The 22580-nt window shown below is 37.1% G+C and overlaps 1 protein-coding gene and 1 long non-coding RNA gene across 3 annotated transcripts in view; one reads left to right on the forward strand and one right to left on the reverse strand.

Annotated features, from left to right (window-relative positions):
• Fur2 (furin-like protease 2) overlaps positions 1–22580 on the reverse strand; it is a 210733-nt gene that overhangs the window by 13883 nt on the left and 174270 nt on the right. For both annotated transcript variants that reach the window (XM_034319967.2, XM_034319968.2), the window contains exon 3: positions 3043–3147. In XM_034319967.2, coding sequence (XP_034175858.1) covers positions 3043–3147 — 105 coding nt within the window. The remainder of the gene's footprint in view (positions 1–3042; positions 3148–22580) is intronic.
• The window catches only part of LOC143306016 (uncharacterized), a 66919-nt gene that overhangs the window by 3143 nt on the left and 41196 nt on the right, over positions 1–22580 (forward strand). The window lies entirely within an intron of this gene.

Raw genomic sequence — 22580 nt, forward strand, 5'->3', positions numbered from 1 at the left:
AATAATGGAATAGAAATCTAAAGTAGGTACATATTTTGATGAGAAAAAAATCTGCTGGGCATTGATTATTTCTAAATCAGTGAGTCAATTAATCAATTTCAGAATTTCAGAAAAATCTTTTTCCAAAAATTTTTTTCCAAACAGAGCTTTTCAATTGTAAAATAAACAAATGTCTGTAATGGAAATAATGCCTCCTCGAATGCAGGCTGTTTATAATGCACGTTCACGTATCCGCTTGGGCGCGACCGTAGGTGGGTGGGATTATTAAAAATTTTACATGTTTGCGGTCACGGGTCAGGATTTTTTTTTTTTTTTTTTTAAACCACCCCCTCCCCATACGCGCAATCAGCCAGCACGATTTATCATGGAATATGCAGGCGTGCAGCGGCGAGCAGACGAAAATTCGCAGAATATACGGATCCGGCCGTATGGCGCCTTGTAAACGGTTCCATCAACGTGAAGCGTTTTCGTGGTCGAGCTTTAACTCGACGGAGCGTGGAACGCGTGACGCCTCGGTCATCGTTTCATTCATATCGCCGGACGATTCGACGTTAAAGCCTCGCCACCGAAATTCACGGCTCCTGAATTTTGGCCAGTCTCCAAAATCCCTATGCTAACTAGCGTTCCGGGCCGATAAGTGTCACGCTCGTATACCACCACTTGGGGGAAAAAAGGGGGAACCCAATTAGCAGAGCTCCATCGAATCAATGCTAATCAAATCTGTAATTTAAATATTTATTTATTTACGTGTCAGAGCTTGATGGCCATCGAGTTTATTACTACGTTTTGTAAATGTTGTCCTTTGGAAAAAAGAAGGGTGACGTTGCATGACATTATTTTTTCAAAATTAACCAAAAATATTATTTCATACAGAATCAGGACTCTGGTGATTAGGGAACATCCGCGGAACAAAGTTCCTACTTTATCAAGCAAAATTACCACAAATTTGCGTACACGTCAGGGTGATCGACAAGCGTTCGATTGCATCCCATTAATCGAAGTATCTAATTTAAAATGCGCGCGGTGACATGTGCGTGTCAGGGTTACCCACCGTGTGACAAAAGTTATTATACGCCAAGCTTGTAATGACGTTAAATGATTTGCTGTTTGACGGCAAATCTGATTAGATTCCACGTAATAACCTCCCAGTATAATCTGATTGTATGCACCTCTTTGGTGTGCGACCACATTATACACTCCTTTCATTATTCAGGATCACGGTCTAACAATGTTTCGTAGATCAGAAATTCCCCTAGCATTAAATATTGGCGATGATGGGTCATTATTTTAATTTTCGAGTTTATATTTCAATTTCAGAAGCAATAACTAAATATACCCAACCCTTAATTTACAAGGTATTAATTAATTTTGCAAAAGTATTGTTTAATTTCTTGTCAATTAGGGGGTCGAAAAATTCTTTTCACATTTGATTAGTAGTCGAGTTTAATAACGTTGTCTAACATTTTTGAAAATTCTCCAATATTTATTAAGCCCTCTTAGTTACACTACTGTTTTCTTCATTATTTTATGTGAATTCCAGCAATCGTTTGGTCGTAAATACGCGTTACGTATCCGTTCTTGAAACGGCTTCGGTATTTGTCGAATAAACCTTCTCAGGGCTGTTTCATTGGTGTCGACGAAACGCTTTATCGGCGAGAAATAGACAATGTCCGTGACTGGAAAGATGGTGCAAGCACAATATTATCTCCGGAAACAGGCTGATATTTTACCGTGTCCTTTTTCCTCGTAGTCTCCCTCGCCAATTGGATACGTTCATTCTCAATGATCATGCTGAGTTTCATTGTTAAAGCTATTTTTATGGGGTAGTTCTAACGTAGCAAGTTACAGTTGAAAGAGCTCGAGACGAAAACGATCGAACAATCGATGAAAGCTTTAATTAAAAGACCTTTCACTTGTCTTCGGTTCAATCAATCTTCTAACAAAGTGTCCTTTTTATTATTAAAATAAAAAAAGTATCGATCTTGGAAATAGTTTATTGTCTTGGAAAGGCAATTCTTTGATTTAGAATATTTTTATATATTTCTTTATCGAATTTCGTCGTTGTTCCGTAATTGTACATTATCGTGCATGGTAGGTTTCGAAACACCTCTACCAAATTAGGCCATTCCAGACAATATATTATTTATACTATTTAAACAATTGCCTAATTTATCAGAAGAATTACCAGGGATAATGTCAAACAAAATTAAACTATCTTTCAAATAAATTACAGTAGATTAGTAGATGTACAAAATGGGCTTAATTGGGCTTCACGGAAATCGATACCTCGTGTGAAACGATAATTAAAAGGTATCCGTATAGTAAACCTTCCGAATTTATTTATTGTTTGGTATCCTTGATGATTAGCAGACTTTACTTTACACGTTCCATTAATTTGTGCCTGTTTGCAACGAAGGGTCGTGTTTTTCAAGCTAACGCGCGGAAACTAAATTACACGACAGGATAACGAATTCTGTACATACGAAAAAGTTATTCCATATGCATGAAAACATCATATAAAATATGCGGGAATTATAATTCCACGTCACGTAAGAATTTAAAATTCATTCTATTCCGAGTCTTTCATTAACTTAGAATCCTTCGTTTCTCGCTATGATATTTCCTGCACGATTCTTCTATGTTTTACATTTTGTATTTGACAAAAATTATACAAAGCAGAAGATATGAATATTTTTGGGTATATTTCAAAAATACGTGTCAAATATTTTTTATAATAATACAAAATATATCGCATTTGTTATATTCTTTTTTAGCAATTCGTAACAAAATTTTTCATAACAAAATCAACCACTGTAACAGTAGCTAGTGTAATCACGTGGCTGTGGTCGCGAGGAGGCAGCGTGCATTAAAGCGTGCAAGGAGTAGTAGAAAATTAGAACGTCGGGGTAAACAATGCGCGTTGCAGGATGACAGACGCCGTGAAATTACGTCGGTTCTATATTTTGCACCTGTGCCAGAGGCTGGCAAAGTTTGATGAGCTCGCCTTTGCGAGTCCGACACCAAAAGATGCATTCAACTTACCCGCGGCTCATCTCTTAGCGTCTTGTGATGCGACTCGCTGTTGGAAAGGGATCGTTTGTGAAGTCGTTTGTCGGCGAACAGGAAGTATTCCTTCAGCGCACCAATCTGCAAATGAACGGAAGCTTCAGTTAGTTTCGTTGTTATGTTGCAAACGTGATGAACAATCTTCGTTCGATTCAAAAAATTATCTTTTCTTTATACTGATTGTCAAATTGAAAGTTTTCTAACAGTAAATTCATTTGGCAGTAATTTTAATTTTCTATTGCAACTTCAAAATAATTAGATTTCACTTTTCCCAAAATCAATTTAAATAATAATTCCAGCTTCAAACCGCAGTATTCATTAGCAATGAAACTCGTATATTATTTCAGAGTTTATGATTCGTGGAAAACCATGCTTTGTAATTAAAACTGTTTCGAAAATATATTTATACTGGAAGAAATATTTAGTCATAGCAAATTAATTAATTAATTTTAATTAACATTAGGGTAAAAGTAAAATTTCAAAATGAAAAATAAGTGTCTTTAATAAAACATCAAGTGAGACTTCTTAATAGTAGGAGCGAATCGATAAAAGTTAATTATAATTAGGTAAATTGATTATTAAATATATAGCAAATAATATTTTCATTGTAGGAATAAATTTCTGTTTGATCGTTATCGAGAACATTTTCCATGTATTATCTTTCATCGGCTAACGCGTATTTCCAACGAAATAATTTTCGTAATTGTGAAATCAATTAGATTGCAATTTGGATGCAATACACATTTTCCGACTGCAGATATATCATGATATTAATATGAGGAACTGATAACACTTCTCATATCAAATAGACGTCGAACAAAAATTTGTATGCATTAATATTTTAATGAATAGAGGGAAAATTTAGAATTTTCAAGGGTGTAGTTCATCTGTAAATTCGTATCGAGTGCAACGGAAGTGTTTCAGTATCAAACCATTCAGCTTACAGCGTCCTTTAAAATTTAGCGAAGCTGACATCCTTTTTATTTTCAACCTCATTCACCATGGAGAAATTTAAATGGCAATTTCCCACGAGATGTACCTTCCAAAGTGCTCGTCGCGTTTCTTAATGGATCCTAATGGTACGTTTAAGGAACGAACCAAGGTTTATTTGCGAATTCCGCAAACGGGATGGTATAAAGACTATCAACTAGAAGAGACCACTTTAAAAGGTATATCTATTATCTTTTCACTAGTATTAACTCGATATCATTCAACGAGATACAACAATGAAATCGTTCTAAACAATTGCTAAAAATTCCTTCATTTATCTCAGGGGACTTTTCGAGGTTTGATAGCCTCAGGCTTCAGAAATCTTAATCCAGTCCTAGTTGTATCGAGATCCGATGAGAAGTCAGTGGAAATCTGATTTAATTTCTTTTCATATATTATTCAAGGTGTAATTAAGGATTCGTTATTCTTAGATAACAAGTTCAGAGATTGTTGATATTGATTATAGATTACAGTTTACGCACCAACTTCTCCAAACTAACAATACAGTTTGAATTATTGATCGTCTATTGGTTTGATTGTTCATCAACAATCCGTATCCTGTAGATTGAACCGTATCTGGAAACGGATATCCTTCTGACAGGCACGATCTGATTCGGATAGTTAAGCATTATTGCTCCTAGTTGTATTAGGATATTAATTATTGTTATATCAAATAAGGATCTTTTTATTTATTTCTTCAAATATTATCTATTGCTACACGTAGCTTACGATGTAAATAATAGTAGTGAAAATTTCTATAGACGTTTCGATGGGTCTTGGCTGGTTCCGCGGCGAAGTCGTTACAGTTTTTCAGAGGACCGGATAAGAATAAAAACGCGAGCCAATAGCGAATCGTTGGCTTGATTTCCCAGCGTGCACGGAAATCCATTTCGCCAGCTAGCGGAAGCGGTTTTGAGAAACGGCGATATTGTTCTCGAACTCGGCGCTGACCTTTCGTCGGATCTTCGAAATCCTGACTGTGGTTTCTCAACAGTCATGCTACCTCCTCTCTAGGAACACCTACGTTCCGATACTGCAAGCAATCCCGAACAGATATTCCCTACTGACCGAAAGACGACCGGATACGAAATATCGCGAGCGGAAAACGGAAAGCGTTTCGAATAATGCGATGGGGAAAGAAAATGTTGGAAAAGAAATTATTTTGTCTAGTGTTAATGACAGTAGGTTATGAGAGTAGGATTAATATTTGGGAATTTATTTGCATAATTTTCTTTCATTTCTTGGCTGCCAGTCTCGAATTTTCATTAGAATTTAACACCCATGGTATTAGAAATTCTTCCACTCATTTAATCAGAAATACTTTTATTAGATACTCTAATATCTAAAGAAATAGTTTCAAATTAAGAAAATGAAAACGACTCCCACACCACGGGTCATGGTGTTGGTTAGCAAACGTCCTTTATTAACGAAGGTTTGGGGTCAAGTGAAGGTAATAGGAAGTCTATGGAAACCCCAGAGTTTAAAGTTGGTGGGTAAGAACGGAATTTGCGTTAAGTGCAGCATGGTTAAGCTGACTCCTCGAGGGGTAGTCGGATGACCTCCCTGGAATTCGTGTGCAAATAACGACGTAGAAAAGATCAACTAAAAGAATTTGTTTTAAAAAAAAAATTAATTTTAAGCTCCGTTGTTTGAAATTTTATTTCTTTTCGTTTTTCGTTTCAAAATGATTAGCTTGAAGCGTGAATTTTATTTTTTCAAGCTCGGTATTTGATGAAAAAGTTGCTTGCAAGCGTTAGTTCTCAATCGTTCGACGAAATGTAGTACTTATTTTCAGCATTTATGTTCCCAGTGCAACGACCATGTGATCGGTACACGTTGAATGCGAAACCGCGAAACCTTCGCGATCGGCGAGCTTGCACTTGGGCGATTCTAAACACGTAGCATCGATATCATGGCCCTCACCCTCTTTTCCAAAGCTGATATAGGCAACCAGCAGCCACGTTTCACCTAGCACGCAGCTCGATACATGGAGGAACGAGAAGCGTGCTAGCTGACTAGCGAGAATAAAACCGTACTACTGCGATACCCGATAAATCAGCTCGTTTTCTCCTTCCCTTTCTTTTTCACGAATTTCTTAACAATAGAGTTTCTATAATCGCGTTTCCTGTAAACGGTAAAGGAAAACGAGCTTAATATAACGAAGTATACACGATCTTCTACTTAACTCCGGTATCCTTAATTATTTTGCTTATTATCCTCTGTTTAATATTGTCAGCAATTCATAAAAAATTGCAATTCTCAAAGCAATTATAATAAACGGATTCCGTTGCATATCAAAAAGAAAATTAGGCTATGGGGATGAAGATCCTCTTGAAGATAATGCTTTTTTCTTTAATGAGACAGCAAACTCTACCAACAGTACAAATTTCTCTCTATATATTTTCTTGAATTGGGAAATATCATTTACGAATTGAATTGCGAATTAATTTATAATAAACATTTCCTCTGGTATTCGTTTCGATTAAATCAATACCATTGAAATAATAGTACCTACGCTTATTTAAAGCAGATTGTAATATTAAATTGTTAATCCAGTGCGGAAATAATCGGAGCAAAGTTGATTTGCTTTAATTGTTCCCCGTTAATTTCCAAACCAATAAATTTCACCTTCCATTCAGCGCAAGAACAATCTGTCTTTCATAGTCTGAAACCGCAAAAGATTTGCTCTCGCACAATTAAATTCATCCCCTTTCCAAAACTGCAAGCCTGCGTCGATCGGGATCGATGTCGCGTGCGGGGCCAAAAAATCCCCCGGGAACCCGGTGGCAAAAGCCGAAGAGGAGAAAGCGTACACACCTATGCGCACACAAATAAAGGAAGAAAAACAAAAAAAGCAAAAGCCAGTGATTCGTTTGTGATTTCTAAAAACGTTTCAAAGTGCGTTGAATACCGTTCACCGCGTCCATTTAAAACGATGATCACTTCGATCGATATATCGAATCGGTCGCACGGATATTTTTACTTTTCGCGACACGCTTTGCTGTGGTCGCGGATTTCGTATCGGCGCAACTGTTTCGACGTAACAATATCACCATCAGTTAACATTCCTTGCATCCATTGTACCCTGTCCGTTTATGAATCCGACACACGCGATCAATCGAAAAAAAAATACAAGGGCCAATTTGATGTCGGATTTTCGGATTTTTTTATTTTGTATCTCTTTTTCAATTTTTCGAAATTTCATTACGTGTCATAAAATAAAAAATTAAGAAATTCGATTAAAAACCTATATTATAAAATCTAATCGTATTAATGATAGTCAAGGTAACGTAAAAATTAAAAAGAAATAATAATCATTGTAAGGAAAATTATTAGAAATAGCTTCGTGGATAGAATTGAATTTTTCTCAAATTTCACAATTTCTGAACGATAGAAAAGATTTGATTTTCCTCAAATTTCATAGATTGTAGAGTGATTGAATCCTTTGCTATCGAGCAGAGATTGGCACACACGTACCGCGCCACGTTCTTGCAGTTAATAATAACCAGATTATCGATGTAATTGGCAGCGGAAGATGATCTCGTTCGTTATGGGAGCAGGGTAGAGGAAACGATGAAAGTAACGGATACTTATAACGTTAACACGGAGCAAAGAGCCGGGCTTGCTAAGTTAATGCATTTTTCACGGCGCTTATTAACGCCGATGGCATTATGGCGCGCCACGACCATAAGGAAATTAATGTCCGTAATGAGAACATCTTTGTACACGTAAAAGGGTAATTCGCGCTAAATATCGCTCGTAAATTCTTTTCCTTCTTACACGCTAGACGGAGCTAACAATGTGTATTATTAACTATTATTATTTCATATCCATTTGGTGTAATTTTAATAAAACAATTATCTATTCGAATTTCAATTTATAATTTAATAATGTCAGCTTTGTGACATTATTGCATTAATTTTGTATAATTTTCAATAATTAGATTGTATCATTAAGTTCCTAATTTATATTATTACTGGGTTAATTTTGCATAATTTTCAATAGTTTCAAATTTGAATATTATATGCATAATTGGTTCGCAATATAATTTTTTAGTTAAATAATTAAATCAGGGTATCATTTTAATAGACCATGACGATGGAAATGATGGTGGCTATCAAAATTTGGAAATTCTTTGAGTTGTACCACTATCATTGACAAAGAGCGATATGTAATATCACAAAATTTGTACACGTATCGAAGTCGTATCAAAAGCGATATTACATTGCAGGAGTCGAGGGAAATACCACTGGTTTACCTCGCGATAGTGTCAGCTTACAAACGATTTGATTGTCAGCAACGGGGGAATAGTTTCTTATCGTGAATTTTTCATCAAATTTCGAGCCATAAAACTGAGTGAATTGTAGGAATAACTTCGGTTAGAACAGTCTTTCACGTATCAAATTGTAGGTCGGCTCGGTCCCAAGAGCACACCTGTGTCAACTTCAATTCTAGATGTACAACTTTCAGGCACGCTAACATAATCGAGGCGTGACGTGAAACAGTGAAGGAAGTTAGAAGGCAGACACAAGTGGTGCTAATGTTGGAAGAATGAAATAACTGAGCTGAATTCTGGCTCTGTTCAAATACCAAGTAAATTGTCTCGAGGAATAATTGCGACAGAACGTTAAACCGAAGATTCTGTGGCGGTTCGCTGTGATACAGAAGCGAAGAAACGAAAAGACAAAAGGGGAAACATTTCGTTCAAGACCTTCTAATTTAATTAGTTGTTGCGCGTCGCGTTCCTGATTTAGAGACAGAAACTCTGACACGATTTCAGCGCACAAAAGTGCTTTAGAATATCGCGACAAGCGCAAGGTACACAGAAGATTCGAAACGTGGCCTAAAAGTTGTTTGCGTATCAAGAAAATTGTGTTAAAAATTCGTGGTTTCGAATTGTCGACAGCAGGCTGAAGGGTCAGGAATTGAAGCCCGTTTCAAAGTGTCACCGCGTACCGTTGAAAAATATTTACCCCTCCAATTTTCCAACCAGCGAAAAGTTCCAACGAAACTCGCGCAACTTACTTACCTCTATACTTTTCCCGGCATACGTCCTCGAACTTAAATTACTAGGCAAAAGTTGAATGTTGGAAATCGTGGAAAGTAATGTATCCATATCGATGGATTAAAATTGCGAATGATAAAGATTGAAATAATACAGAATTTCTAACAAGAAAAGGTAGAACCCCTAAGGGTGTATAATCGAAATTGGTCACGTCGATGGAAAGTCAACTATGAAACGGGAACATTTATTGTTATTTCAAGTTTCGTGATTGGCACAGGGATGAAGTGAAGTTTAAATCGATCCGAGAAAATTTAATTTTATTCTTCGAAACAGCCAAAACTAATAAACGTAAATTTACAAGCAATCCTTACTCGATCCTCCTCTGAATGCAATCCTTTTTATTCCAAGTCCAAGGAGAATTTAATAATTCTTAATTCATTGCAGCGATGCTCGAAGCAATCGGTGAGAAAGATTAAAAATACAATGAAAGGTCCTCGCTGGGTGCCATTTCTTTCCTCTGTCTATTTTCCTATGTTTTTATCTTCTCATATATTGGCTTCGCCATTGTATCTCTTGTTTCTTATTCTGTAGTCTCTATTAAAGGAATGATGTCTTTGAAACTGGAGAGGTTGTAAATCTTTTCTATGTTAACAGTAGAACAGAAAATTGAAGAATTTTTAAAAAAACATGGGAATTGTAGTTTTCTTTTAGAAGACTGAAATACTGGGTGAATTGAAAGTTGAAAGAAAAAATTATCCAAGATGCCATTAGGGATATTTTTATTTCTAAATTACAATAAATAATTAAGACAATCCAAAGGAGATAAAAATAAAAAAGGTTAATTCCCTTTCTGGTCACCGTTCTTTGACCAATTATCTTCCCAAGAAAACGTTGAAAAAAAAATAGGAAGTCTAATCCGAAATGAAAAGAAATTGTCTTGGAAAATAGCGAGGGTAAATTCAAAGAGCGTTACGTTGATTTTTTTGGTGGGACGTTAAATGGGTGAGAGCAGTACGAAATCTCGTGTTACAGTCGAAGTTCTCAAACCGCAATTTACCCTATCTCTCTTTTCTCTAGCTTTTTATCTGGTTTCAACGTTCTTTCCTGACTGTTTCGAGCCGTTTCCTCGTAGACTGCTTATCTGGTCGTTTCGTGCGGTTTCGCTTCCGCCGATCCGAAACAGGACTCATCGTCAGCTTATTTGACCCAGGCTGCTGATCGATATTTAACATTCGAGGTTGAGAGAGATGCTCTTCACTAATCTGTTGTTGGAATTAATACCTCGTCGATGCTATTGATTAGAGGTGTTGCTCTTAATAGTAACAAAATGTTGTTGATAATTAAGTGTACTAATAATATCATTAATTCACTGGCCATTTTATGTATGTTCTTCATTATTAACCACCATTATTAACCACTGATGTCTAGGTAAAGTTTTTCGTTTGGAAATTTTGATATCATCATTTTTGTAATTATAAGGGCAAGAACCATTTGTCTTGGAGGAGCCTAGGGAGAGCTTAAGGGGAGTCTAGAAAGAATCTAGGAAGAGTACAGGAAGAACCTAATGGAAGCCAAAGTTAAAACCTAGAATCTATCCTAAACGCCATTATTTTTCCATTTCCTTTTAACTAAAGAAAGCCTAAGTTACACCCGCGAAATCAGAGACCAATTAACGTCTAATAAAAATAATCAGGCCAATCCTGAAGAAATAAATGACAAAGTTATAAAAATTGAAATGAGTTTTATCGTGAAAAAAGACAATTTATTTTATTTATTGTAAAATTCCGAGATAAAACAGCTTTGGCTGTAAATACTTCTAGATTGAAGGTACATACTTTTAAAAGGATTATCGAAGGGTCGATTCGAACCGGGATCGTAGTAAACGACTCTTTCTTCAATGGACTATTGATTCCTTTTTACTTCATTTTTATGAAGCCACTTATTTTCTGTTTATTGTTAGCCCGAGACCGCTCATTTCTCGTTGAAATTCAATTCCAAGACTGAAGGGATACCAATGAACTAGACGCTGGATTTTTCTTACGTTTCATCGGGAGGAGAACAGAAACGTCAAAATATCGGTGGATATTTTATTTACTCTTGGATCTCATTTAGTTCGATGCTCTCGTTTCTTCAACGATAGTCAATTCAATTGAATGAATAGAATGGTTATCGGTATTTTTCTCTGAATGTAAAGAAACTAGAAGAAAACGAAGTAATTTTAACCCTTTGAACCATGGAGAGAGCCTCAATTATCATTTAATTTTCTGCTTCATATTATTTTTATTTTCTAAATTCTACACTTCTTCTTTATAAATTATACCATTAACTATAAGCTGATATTTTTATATGTATTTTGCAAATTTGGTTCACGAATGACCCGGACTCGTTCAATGATTAAAACTAATAAGAAGAAATCAATGAATCAATCAGCCCCGCAAAGAGCAGCCGTTTTAATCGGTATTATTCGTGGAGAATGCTATGAGAAACGTTGTATACGCTAATCTGTCGATGCTCATTTGAGGTAGCGTCACGACGCAAAGCATCGAGTAACTAGGAAGCTTCGATCGAAAGCGGTTTACAAGCGAACCGAAGAACAAGCTGGCTCGAGTGCTGTGTAGTGTTCTTTACACGATCTTTTATCGGTCTTCTGGCAAAACAGCCAGAGATAGCTAACGATATCTGCCCTTCTCTTTCCCGCCCTTTTATCGTGCGAACGAGACAGAACCTAATGACCGGAAAACATGCTTCCCCATGGCGCGTCTCATTCTTATTCAACCACTTTTTTCCACTCTTCTTTGACGTGGATCTGTGCGCGGATTCAAGCTGGCACAAGAGTGGTTGCAATCGTTGGCAGAAATACTATGTGCATTTGCGAAGCAAAACATCTGTCAAAGAAACGAGACGCATCAAAGGTACCGTTGGCCAGTTGTGATTTAAAAAAGAGAACTTGGGGAGATTTGAAATTTGTTGTTACAAAATAAATTTTAAATTGACGACCGGCTGGTTGCGAACTTTTGCGTTTAAATGCGACAGCTTGTGCCGCAACTTGAAAATGTTGACAAATATGCCGTCGAGAGGAGGTCAGACATTTATCTAAACTACTTTGAAGAGTACACACCGCCATCAATCTATGTGTCCAAGTGTTTCGAAAGCGTTATGATATTACCTGCGAGCCAAAGTTGCAAGATCTATCAAGTGGATGACTTTAAAAATCAACTTCCTATTCAACCTGAAGAATATGCATCGCCTGCTGGAGTGTTTATCAATATCAAAAGGTATCTCCGCGATGTCGATATTTCCTTTTTATTGAGATTGATAGGTTTTAAGAACTTTTTTAAGAGGCAGGAAACGACCTACTTGCAATATAAACGCTGTTTGAAAAGTGACAATCATTTGAACGTAGCAGGTTGAAAAATAGTCGAAACTTAACTTCGAGGCATACAAAATTTACATTTTTCATATTCTGATAGTATTCGACGAGAAAAATTAAAAAAATCCAAGTGTTGTCCCTAATTTTACTATGAGATCGATCGTTAATTTAGTTTGTTGCTTTTCGCTCTACAGGTAGGTCGGGAAGAAACGTTTTGTAAGGGGATGTAATCATGACCGTCTTTTTTGTAGAGAATGAAAAGGTAAAAGGTGTGAGCCCTCGATGTTAGGTCAAAGGGTGAATGAAAGATAAAACGGTGTAGCTTCAGGCGCATGACAGACAATTTCCTTCGAGAGACGCCCTCGAGACGAACGATGCTCACGATGCGTGTCACTTGCAGAATGCCAGATCGAAAATCAATTTCCGGTAAACGAAACGGAAAACGAGGATTTGATGCGAACATTACGTATAAACAGGAATGGTTTATATCGTGTTCTGATAGGTAGAATTTATACCATTTTTATATAAATTATACAATTATTTACAGACTCACGATCACTATCGGATTTAATTAATTTCTGCAAAAATATTTAATTAACTATATCGACACTATTACGTTAATGGTATCATAGTCTAAAAATGTCCAAGTGCCTTTCTCTACCGGGGAACAATAGCGATCATATTTTACACAGTATCCTTTACAACCGCATTCATGGTTGGGTAATATGCTCTAAAGAATCATAATATAACATGATACGGTATAACCATATAGCCTAAAGATAGACTATAACGTTATTCATAGCGTTACTTCATGAAAATTTTATGATAATAAATTGATGAAAGGTTTCGGTTAAAGCGAGACAATTTTCCTGTTCGATGACTTATAAGAAAATGAATTTTATTGCAAACAATATTAGCCTTCTTTCAGCTAAATAAAAATAAAAATCATAGTTGGTTACATTCTTCGTTGTATCTCGTTATTTATTCGGTATGACATTCAATTTGAGACGGTAGGCGTCATATTTAAAAAGGCAAGACGGGCCGGCAGTGAAAAGGAAAACAAGCTTTTCAAAACGCGTTCGATTCCGAGTCGATACGTCAATCCGTTTCCGAGAAGAAGCTTCTGAAGCGAATCGTTTAAAGCTCACGGAAAGCTGAATGGCAACCGAAATTCCAGGAAATGGTTCGACCTATTTCATCCTTTGGGATATACGCATAGCGTGCGACTAGCGATAGCGAAACAAAAAGGGATACGCTGACCCAGCTACCGTCATTCACCAGAGGCTAGTGCCTCGTTCGGGATAGGTCAATGGAGGGATACTCGAAATAAATCCAAATGAATCCAAAGCATTAACACTTTTAGTGCTACCGTAAAATCGCAGAGAATTAATGGAATTTTTAGAAATTTTATAGGATAAAAACTGCTTTTAGAGCACAATTTTTCAATACAATTCAGTTTGTTTCTCGTCCGGTAAGAAAGATAGAGTTCCATTTCTAAAACTGTCGAACGCAACAAAAGTTACCCACTCGAGGTGATTGCGATACAACTTCATATAAAATTTCATCCATTCGCCATGCAGCCTGCCAGCTCTTTCCATGAAATCAAATCGGTTGTTTCGCTTCCTCTTTCCACCGTTCCTCCTCTATTCCCTTTTCCTTTCTCGAAGGAGCTATATTAAATTGAGCGAGAGCGAACAAATGACAAAATGGAAGAACGAATCTTGAAGCAAAGTCGGCTGCAAGGCAAAAGTAAATAGATAAAAGATGAACTCGATCGTTGAAGACGATATCTTCGGAAGCGTTTGAAACCGATCTTATTCTTCCGTGAACTTATGCATTCAAACGTAATCGATTATATTTTAATATAATACACGTATTAGACCAATTTCGAATGGTACCAAAAAGAAAGTAGATATTGAGGATCTTAAGGGATCATTTTACCGTGTTAAGGGTTAATTTAACATCATGTTTTATGCAATAAATTTTCCATATCTCGAATTTTGCAACCAAGTACACGAATGGAGTACTATGCACGATCATGCAAGACGATCCGAAGTAAATGCCAAAGTAATCGTTTCAAGTGATTCGAAATCCCCGAAGCATCTTGGGGAAGTGGTGTAAGGGCCGATCTATCCAACCTTCTAGTCCTTTTGCCGTCCCTAGAGTGCAAGTATGCCTGAAGCATCTCTATTTGCATAGATTTACATGCTCGGTAACCTTGCCGGCTCTATCCACTTGCATACGTCCCCTCTTATTCACAAATCTTTCGCTCACAGCTATATCGGCTCTTGTTCACTTCACAGATTTTTCAAACGTTTTACCCGATTTCCAAATCTTCCTATCCGTTCCCGGTCACTCGCCGCACGACGCGACGTAACTGTGATTGTCTTGAATGTTTGATGGGATATAAAGCGACGCGAGTTCGTTGAATATTTATCGTTTAAAAGCGAAACAGCTGAAATATTAACAGTGAAAAATTGCTCGCCCATGTTTTCGTCCTCGATCATGCAACAATTATGTTGTCTCGTGTAAAAATCTCGGGGATAATGATCGAATATGATTATCCTTGAAATTTCATTCTACTCGAAAAATACTTGTTTGAAACTCTCTGTTCGTTTCACTTTGAAATATTTTTCTTTTCCCATATGGGATTGGAACGAGTGCAATAGTTGCATAATTGATGGAGTTACATTAATGCTATATTTTTGCCAAGACTATACTCTTGCCTATACATACTCGGGCGCTTTGTTCCATTACAAAATGATTCGAAAAATGACGAGGAAGCAATTGGGTCAGATTAGACGACAGCTTCGTTTCGTTTCGTTTCGTTCAACTGAAATTCACGCCAATTGGAAAATACGAGTTCGCCGAACCCAGGTTTTCCGGGAAAACGTTGCACGGGATTTCAAACTGGTTGGCCAGTGAAAATTTACGACGACGAATCGTCGATAACCCGGTTATTCTCGTAAATGGGAACACGGTTTGCAGCATCAAACGAAGCCACCCTCGAGGGTACGAAGATATTTTTTACGTGGTTCGCGTGCCCCGTATCAAGCAGCGCACGGATACCTTTAACGCGATCTGAACCATTTGTTCGATTGGTACTCCGAAAATTGGAGAAAAAAATTTCCAAACGAGAGCGAAATATCGTCACCCTTTAGCTAAGCAAAACAGTGTTTAAGTTACATTGTTTTATTTTGTTTGATTGATGTCACGCATTGAATGCGATGCAGCAAGAAACTCAGTCGCCTAGACGAGGAAGCAGTGGCTACAGCTTTTTGGAATCGCTTTGAGAGGCAAAAACCACGAATCATGCAGCATTCTAGGTCACTGTAAACAAGGATTAATAATCCAAGTACAGAATTCTCGTTGAAAATCGTCGACCAACAGCGTACCCATGTTAGCATATTGCTGCTGGAATATTGTGATGGTTTATTATTAAAATTTGCAACGCGTCATTCAACTGCAAAAATGCAACTCGTTGCATTTGTCTGAGGTGAAAAATTTGCATGTCTAAAAAATGAATTATCCTTCGTCTTTTCAACTTACAATATTTCTAATTACAATAAAAATTCTCATCACAAATTCGATGGAGTATAAAATGCAATCATGCGTCGTCTTTCAATCTCTTCAAATCGAATCACCATCATAAAATTTTCCATCCAGCAAGAACATTGATTCGACATCAGTGAAATCGATGTCAGGAAGGAATATTGAAGAAGAAACACGAAGTAGAATAGAAAAAGAAAAGAAAAATGAAAATGCTAGAAGACTATCTACAAGATGAAAAAGGGCTCGTGGGAGGTGAAAGAGCAAGGTGACTAGGTGGAACGTACGCTCGATTACGAGCTCTTCGGGTAAAAGCAAAGGAGCATTAGCCATCTGAGCGAAGAAATCGGGCAGTGGTGAAAGAACTCGACATTGGAAGGAATAACCGTGGAGGAAACGGAGAGAAAAGATCGTAAAGCTCAGTTTCGCGTTGGTTAAAGTCAAGGAAGAGGAGGAGCTATGTGGCTGGAACAAAACCTGGTAAACTTTCTCGCGTTACTTTTCAACGCGGTTGTCGTTCCGGAGGTTGCCAAGGGACCGCCAGTCGAGGATCGTTCTGGGTTAGGTGACGAAACGGCCCTGTGATTTCGTCGTATGGAGTTCTAGTTGCGAGCTTCTCTGATTTATGAGACTTCCTGTCCGCGCCTGTGCCACCACGGAATCGGATCAAAGTGGAACGTGTTCGGTGAAACGCGAACGTTTTTGCATACCGATGAATCCGTTCCAGAAAACAGTTCCAGAGAAAATTTTCACGGCAAGGGACAGTTTCAGTGATTGCGTCGAACAGCATTTCGAACGATTTGTTTGCAATTAGTGATTTTTCATGAATTCTGTTGTATTTGAGCGTTTGAGAGTTCCTCTTGGTGCAAAAATTGAAATTATTTCTAAATGAAATTAAATAAAATTTGTATGAAAAATATGCGTTCATTTCGCGAAGAAAACTGCTAATCATAGTAATGCACCGAGTACAAAGAAGCGACACTCGCGAGTAATTAATTACTTGTTCGCTTCTCCAGCTGGAAACTAAATCTCTCTGAACGTCATATAACACCGCCAGTCTGTTTACCTTAATTAAAAATAAATCACCTCTCTGTTTTTCATTAGCTGACGCGTAACACCCCCTCCGTTACGTTAATAAAAACATTTTCGTGTTTTTATTTTCATTGATTACGGGGTAAGAATTTTGTTTAAAATACCTGTCAGAAATATCCGCAGCTTTAACAAGATGAAATTGTAATCAAAACAAATGAACTTAAATTAATTAATTGAGCTTTACCACGATATCTCTTTTGCGTTTATTAAATTTATTTTAAAAGATGTGCACAGATTGAGTTCGCAAAAAATGAAAACAAAAGAGAACTCAGATGGATTTTTAAATGACTAGATAAAATATACAAATATAGATGGGTAAAAAATAAGCTGGCAATACGGATATTGATTATAATTTTAATTAATTTAAACTGGATTAATTGAAATAAATAAATTAAAAATTTATTATCGTCTTTGATCCAAATAAGCAAGCCAAATTAAAGAGTCAAAATGAAAATAATAATGCACAGAATATTCAGAATTAATTACAGAAATAAATTACATTGTTTAAGCTTCATTTCACATTATTTAAAGAAAAAGTATTATCGTTTGAATATGTATGATGACGAGATTTTCGAATGATCCTGTATCCTACATCATTCCGATTTAAATCCCCATTTAAGCTTGCCTATTACCAATTGAAAATCGATTACGTTGCTCATGCGAATCCTTCGACATCATGAGAACAAATCGTCATATTGATTACATAATTGAAACAAAATGAAAGCCAAGAATGAATGCGTATTCACGTAAAATGACGATTAGCAGGTGAAAACATGCTTTTGTTTTAAAAATATCAATTAAACCGCATTGGTTAGTGGCTTGGTGTATTTGTAGTCAGTTTCAAATGATTCGATTCAGAGGAAAAACCGATTGTACCATCGTCACAAATAGAAATACCAGCTATAAAGTATCAGTGTGAAACAGCTCGGTCTGCTTTATTGTTATCCTCGAAGCATTGTCGCCAAAAACAATGATGTTTCTTTTCGTATAAGCAATTATCACCGCCACTGCGCTTCTCTGATTAATTACATTGAATTGATAGTGCCTTTTCATAGATCAGACTGTTGAAATGAAAATTTCCGAATAAATAAATACACAAATTTATTTATATCGTAATCTGGGGTTCATCAGGACCCTTTTACAATTAAAACTTGAAATTAATTTTATCAAAGAATCCTTCGGTTATCGGTGACAATGGAGAAGACAAAAAAGACGAAAGAGAAGGAAAGGCTGTAAGTAACGACGGTTTCATTTTTCTCCAAGAATTTTATGCGTTCCCGAATCCTTCGACCACAAAGCAAGAGAAATTCGTAAGAAAGTTGTGGCCATTTTCTTAGCATCCTGTGAGGAGAAACTTTTTAAACCCGACGAGAAGTATTAAGCGAAAAAAGGCGACTTCTTTCGCTTCCTCGTTTCGACGGACTCTTTTAATCACGACCGAACGGTTCAGCAAGTTACTGCAGATGAATTTAATTATCCATCCTTCCGTGCCGATGATTTAGACTTAACTAGCGGCGAGTTTTCTCCACGATAGAAAGAAAAGAACGAATCACGTACGTGAATTATATTCGACAAACGATCGTGAATAAAGATCATCATACTGCATTTATTTAATTTATACAGATGATTCTAATAAATTGATCACCTCCTGTAGGCAACCTTACCGAATAGATTAAGGACAGCCCCTATTCTTTTTGTCGCTTCTTTTTCGCATCTCATAAAGAAAGAACAAACGCATCGGTGATTATTTTGGCACAGAATGCTTTTTCTTTTTCTCCCCTTTAACGATAAGCTATGCGATCGAAATAACGCGAAGCAGAACAAGGGAGGACCGGCGAGTTTTCAAGCCGCTTTACCGCGCGGCAAACAGCCAAACTATTCCAGAGCTCGACTTTTCGCGTCTATGAAACCGATGATTCGTTCATTCATGCGTACCGTTTGTCTTTCATCCCTTTACGCGTTCCAGTTATTTCATCCCCTGTGACGTACGCGCGAATATTCATATTCCTTTCAACGAAATCAATCACAATTTCACCAACAACAAACACCCCTGGTCCTATTCTAAAACATAAAAGTTTTGCAAAAATTCAATATCCCTTTTCATTTTACTTTCGGTCAAAAGGCACAAACATTATTTTGTACAAATTCATTCGTACGTACAAGTGGTCGTTTCCGTCTTTTCGAAGTGAGCTGTGTTCCATTACAATATCGGTTCAAACAATGACTGGACACGGGTGATGATAACGTCGGTAAGCATTGTACTACTCACTCGAAATCGCATGCTCGATAGAGTGTTCCGTGTTCCATCACGCGATATTCTGTTCTAGATCGTCAGCGTTAAAATAAATATCTTATCACGCGATTTAACGAACTTCGAATAAACGCTGAATAATGGATTACCCGATACCACGTGTTCCATTTTCAACGCTCTATATCTCATCACGCGATATCGCGTGCTCTATCGTAAACCCCGTGTTTCGTCGCTAAATATCTCGTCACCGAGTATCGCGAACTTGGAGTAAACGCTAAATAGAAAATTATCCGATACCAGCTGATCTAGCGTCTCGCGCTTTATCACGCGATATCGCGTGCTCTGTTCTCAGATTTAACCGGAATTCGAAAGCTTTCCAAACAGTCTGAAATTAAATAAACTGCTTATAAATGAAAATAATGGTGTTAGCACGAGCAAGGAGTTACAAAGCTCCTTTCCTCAAACATTTTCTCCGCGATAAACGTAAGGTCAAATAGACGTAGCAATTACGCGTTTCAGCTAATGAAGCAATCTCCAGCTCGTCCTTGTTATCTCGTTGTATCCGTGGAGCAGAGATGTTAGCACGCGGACGCACGCTCGACGGATATTCAGGCATCGAGACGATGGAAGATTTCCCGGGGGCCCCCTCATAATTCGGATGTGCCCCAGAGGCAGTACGAGGGGGGGTGAGAGCAACGAGCTCTGGATTTTGGACGCAAAATTTAATAGGTACCTTCGTGTGTCGCAAGAACGTTGAACCAACGGTCGAGCTACTCTAATAATTAAATTCATTTTCATGCGATTGCCCAGAGGGTTGAACGCCAACTGTATCCCTACTACGACTCTGACCAAGACGGATCCACGTGGTCCCTGCCTGATACCATTTGTTCCTTCCGTTTCTTTTAATTTTCTACTTTATCCCGGTTGTAAATGTAATTTCGTCCTCGGCTGCAAGATAAACGAGAATTTCTATCGGCTTCCAACGAGTTACACACTGTACTAGAAAAGATTCGTTTTAATTTGCGGACCATTGGTCTTTAACCCTCTTAGGACTAACCCTTTTAACTTTCTTTCTTTGAATTACAGTTCCGGGTAATACAAAGGAACGGAGCAAATTTCTTTGCACATTCCTTTCTTTCGAAACAATTCAATTCTAAAATTCTAACACTCGATAATTTTTTAAATCCGGTACTAATATTCTGATATTTTAAGAGAACATTTTGAGATGTAAACGACGAGAATCGATAAGAGAATCTTGTGTAATGAAAGATAAATATATCTATACGCGGTAAGGAAATTCAAAGGTTCAGACGAAGAAAAGAAAAGAAAGCGATAAGTAATGAAAAATAAGTAAGTTCGTGGGAGGAGAAATTGAAAGAAGGATTCGTAAAACGATCGACACATTGAAGTGCTTTCAATAGTCTGTCGCGAGCAGGTAAGTCTCCGGTAAAGGAGCCAATAATGAAAATCACTGCTTTCACGTTGGTAGATTGGTTCACCTTTCAAAATCACGCGTTAGTCTCGTTATATCGGGCAATTGGTTTTTGCACTCGTAAAGCAACGCAATATTATATCGCGCGGGACACCCCGAGAGACGTTTTCATCCACGGTAGTCGTATTAAAAGTTTAAGCTTTAGGGCACGTCGCGTTGAAAGAAGAAGCAATTTCATATGAACCGGTATTGCTCGAAGATTTGTAGAGTTCGTGTGACTTGTATACAGGAAAGCTGTTCTTTCTCCTACAACGTCGACAAAGATATCCCTTTGTCGTCAGATTCATTTTCAGAATAGAAATCTTATAAAAGAACATTCTGCGATTGTATCAAACAGATTTCTATTCATGTTTTCACGTATGTCGCTTGAATATGTAACCTGTGAATTCCGAAACCCTCTTATGAAAATATGTAACGCAGACATTCATTTCGTAATTTGTTTTGCAAATATTTTGCATTTAACTATTTTATTTCCTGATAAATTCTACATCTATTTCTACACCAATTATCACTGATTATCAGTGAAGAAAGTATCTCTGGTGGTGGATAGGTCGGGGTCGGAACAACTGGTAAACGTCTACTTATTCGCGGGTGGATTTCCGTATGGAGTCATAGAACCGTGAGCGTGCGTGGAAACGCGAATACAGAAAGGAGAGAAAACCGTAACCCGATGCGGATTGTTAGTAACGTTCCGAAACTCAACACCATGTTCAATTAAAGCGAAATGAAATCCCGGTTTAGAAGCTGCGATAGCCGCTCGTTACGTCGTCGACAAACTGTACCAGTGCGGATTCGAGACACGTAACAACATCAAAGTAAGTAGAATTATGTAGGGCCAGGATTAAACGTTTATACCGGTCATATTATGAAACATTTAATATACGGATATGTGTAAATTGGAAATGACAAGGGTATCTTGTATCTCTTCGTTAAACAATTTAATTTTTTCGTGGTCGAATGAATGTTCTTCTCTAAAAAAAGAAAAATGGTAAATCTACTGGTCGTCGAGTCTTCAATCCTTTCACGAAAACCAAGTACATTTTACCTTTGAGTGTTTAAAAAATTAATTTTTGCTATTTCTGCTATTAATTATTTAAAAGATAACAGCAATTATCAGTTATTAAATAATTAATAATATCTTCCTTTTTCATCAACAGGTAGAAAATTGTATTTATCGAAATTGCCTTGATTGTGAAAATTTAAGTATTTAAAACACGTTGGTGGAACGCGTTAACGGGAAGTCGTTCAATGAACTATTCATCGATAATGCTTGAAAATTAATGTCGTTCAACTGTTCCAGCACGCTTAGCGGAGCGAAAAACGTCATTTTAAATGCGAGGCATGCATGATAACTTAAATTCCAATACTGGACTACTCTTACGTATTATATCTATGGATTGTCAATAAATTATTGGTAAATATGCTACACATTTTAATGAACATATCCGCGTTCATTTCAATTCAACACAAGTTACTTTTACTTATTACTCGTTCATTTTGATATAATGAGAGTTGATGATTTGTTTCGAGATTTATCAACACCATGAACAATAACACGTAAGCTGCATTCTCTTATTGATTATCGGGAGTTTAGTAAAATTCCCGATGGACCAGAAGTATCTGTGAAATATTTTTTCAAATACTATTTTATACTGTAGCAGCATCTAAATTGCTGGCTTGCCTAAAATTTCATTCCAGTAGAATTGTCGTTTAATCTCTTTCAATCGCAACACTGTATCAGGTTTTCGTGCGTTTTATTTCTTTT

Source organism: Osmia lignaria, chromosome 13 (genome assembly GCF_051020975.1).
Source record: "Osmia lignaria lignaria isolate PbOS001 chromosome 13, iyOsmLign1, whole genome shotgun sequence".
Classification (NCBI taxonomy): domain Eukaryota; kingdom Metazoa; phylum Arthropoda; class Insecta; order Hymenoptera; family Megachilidae; genus Osmia; species Osmia lignaria.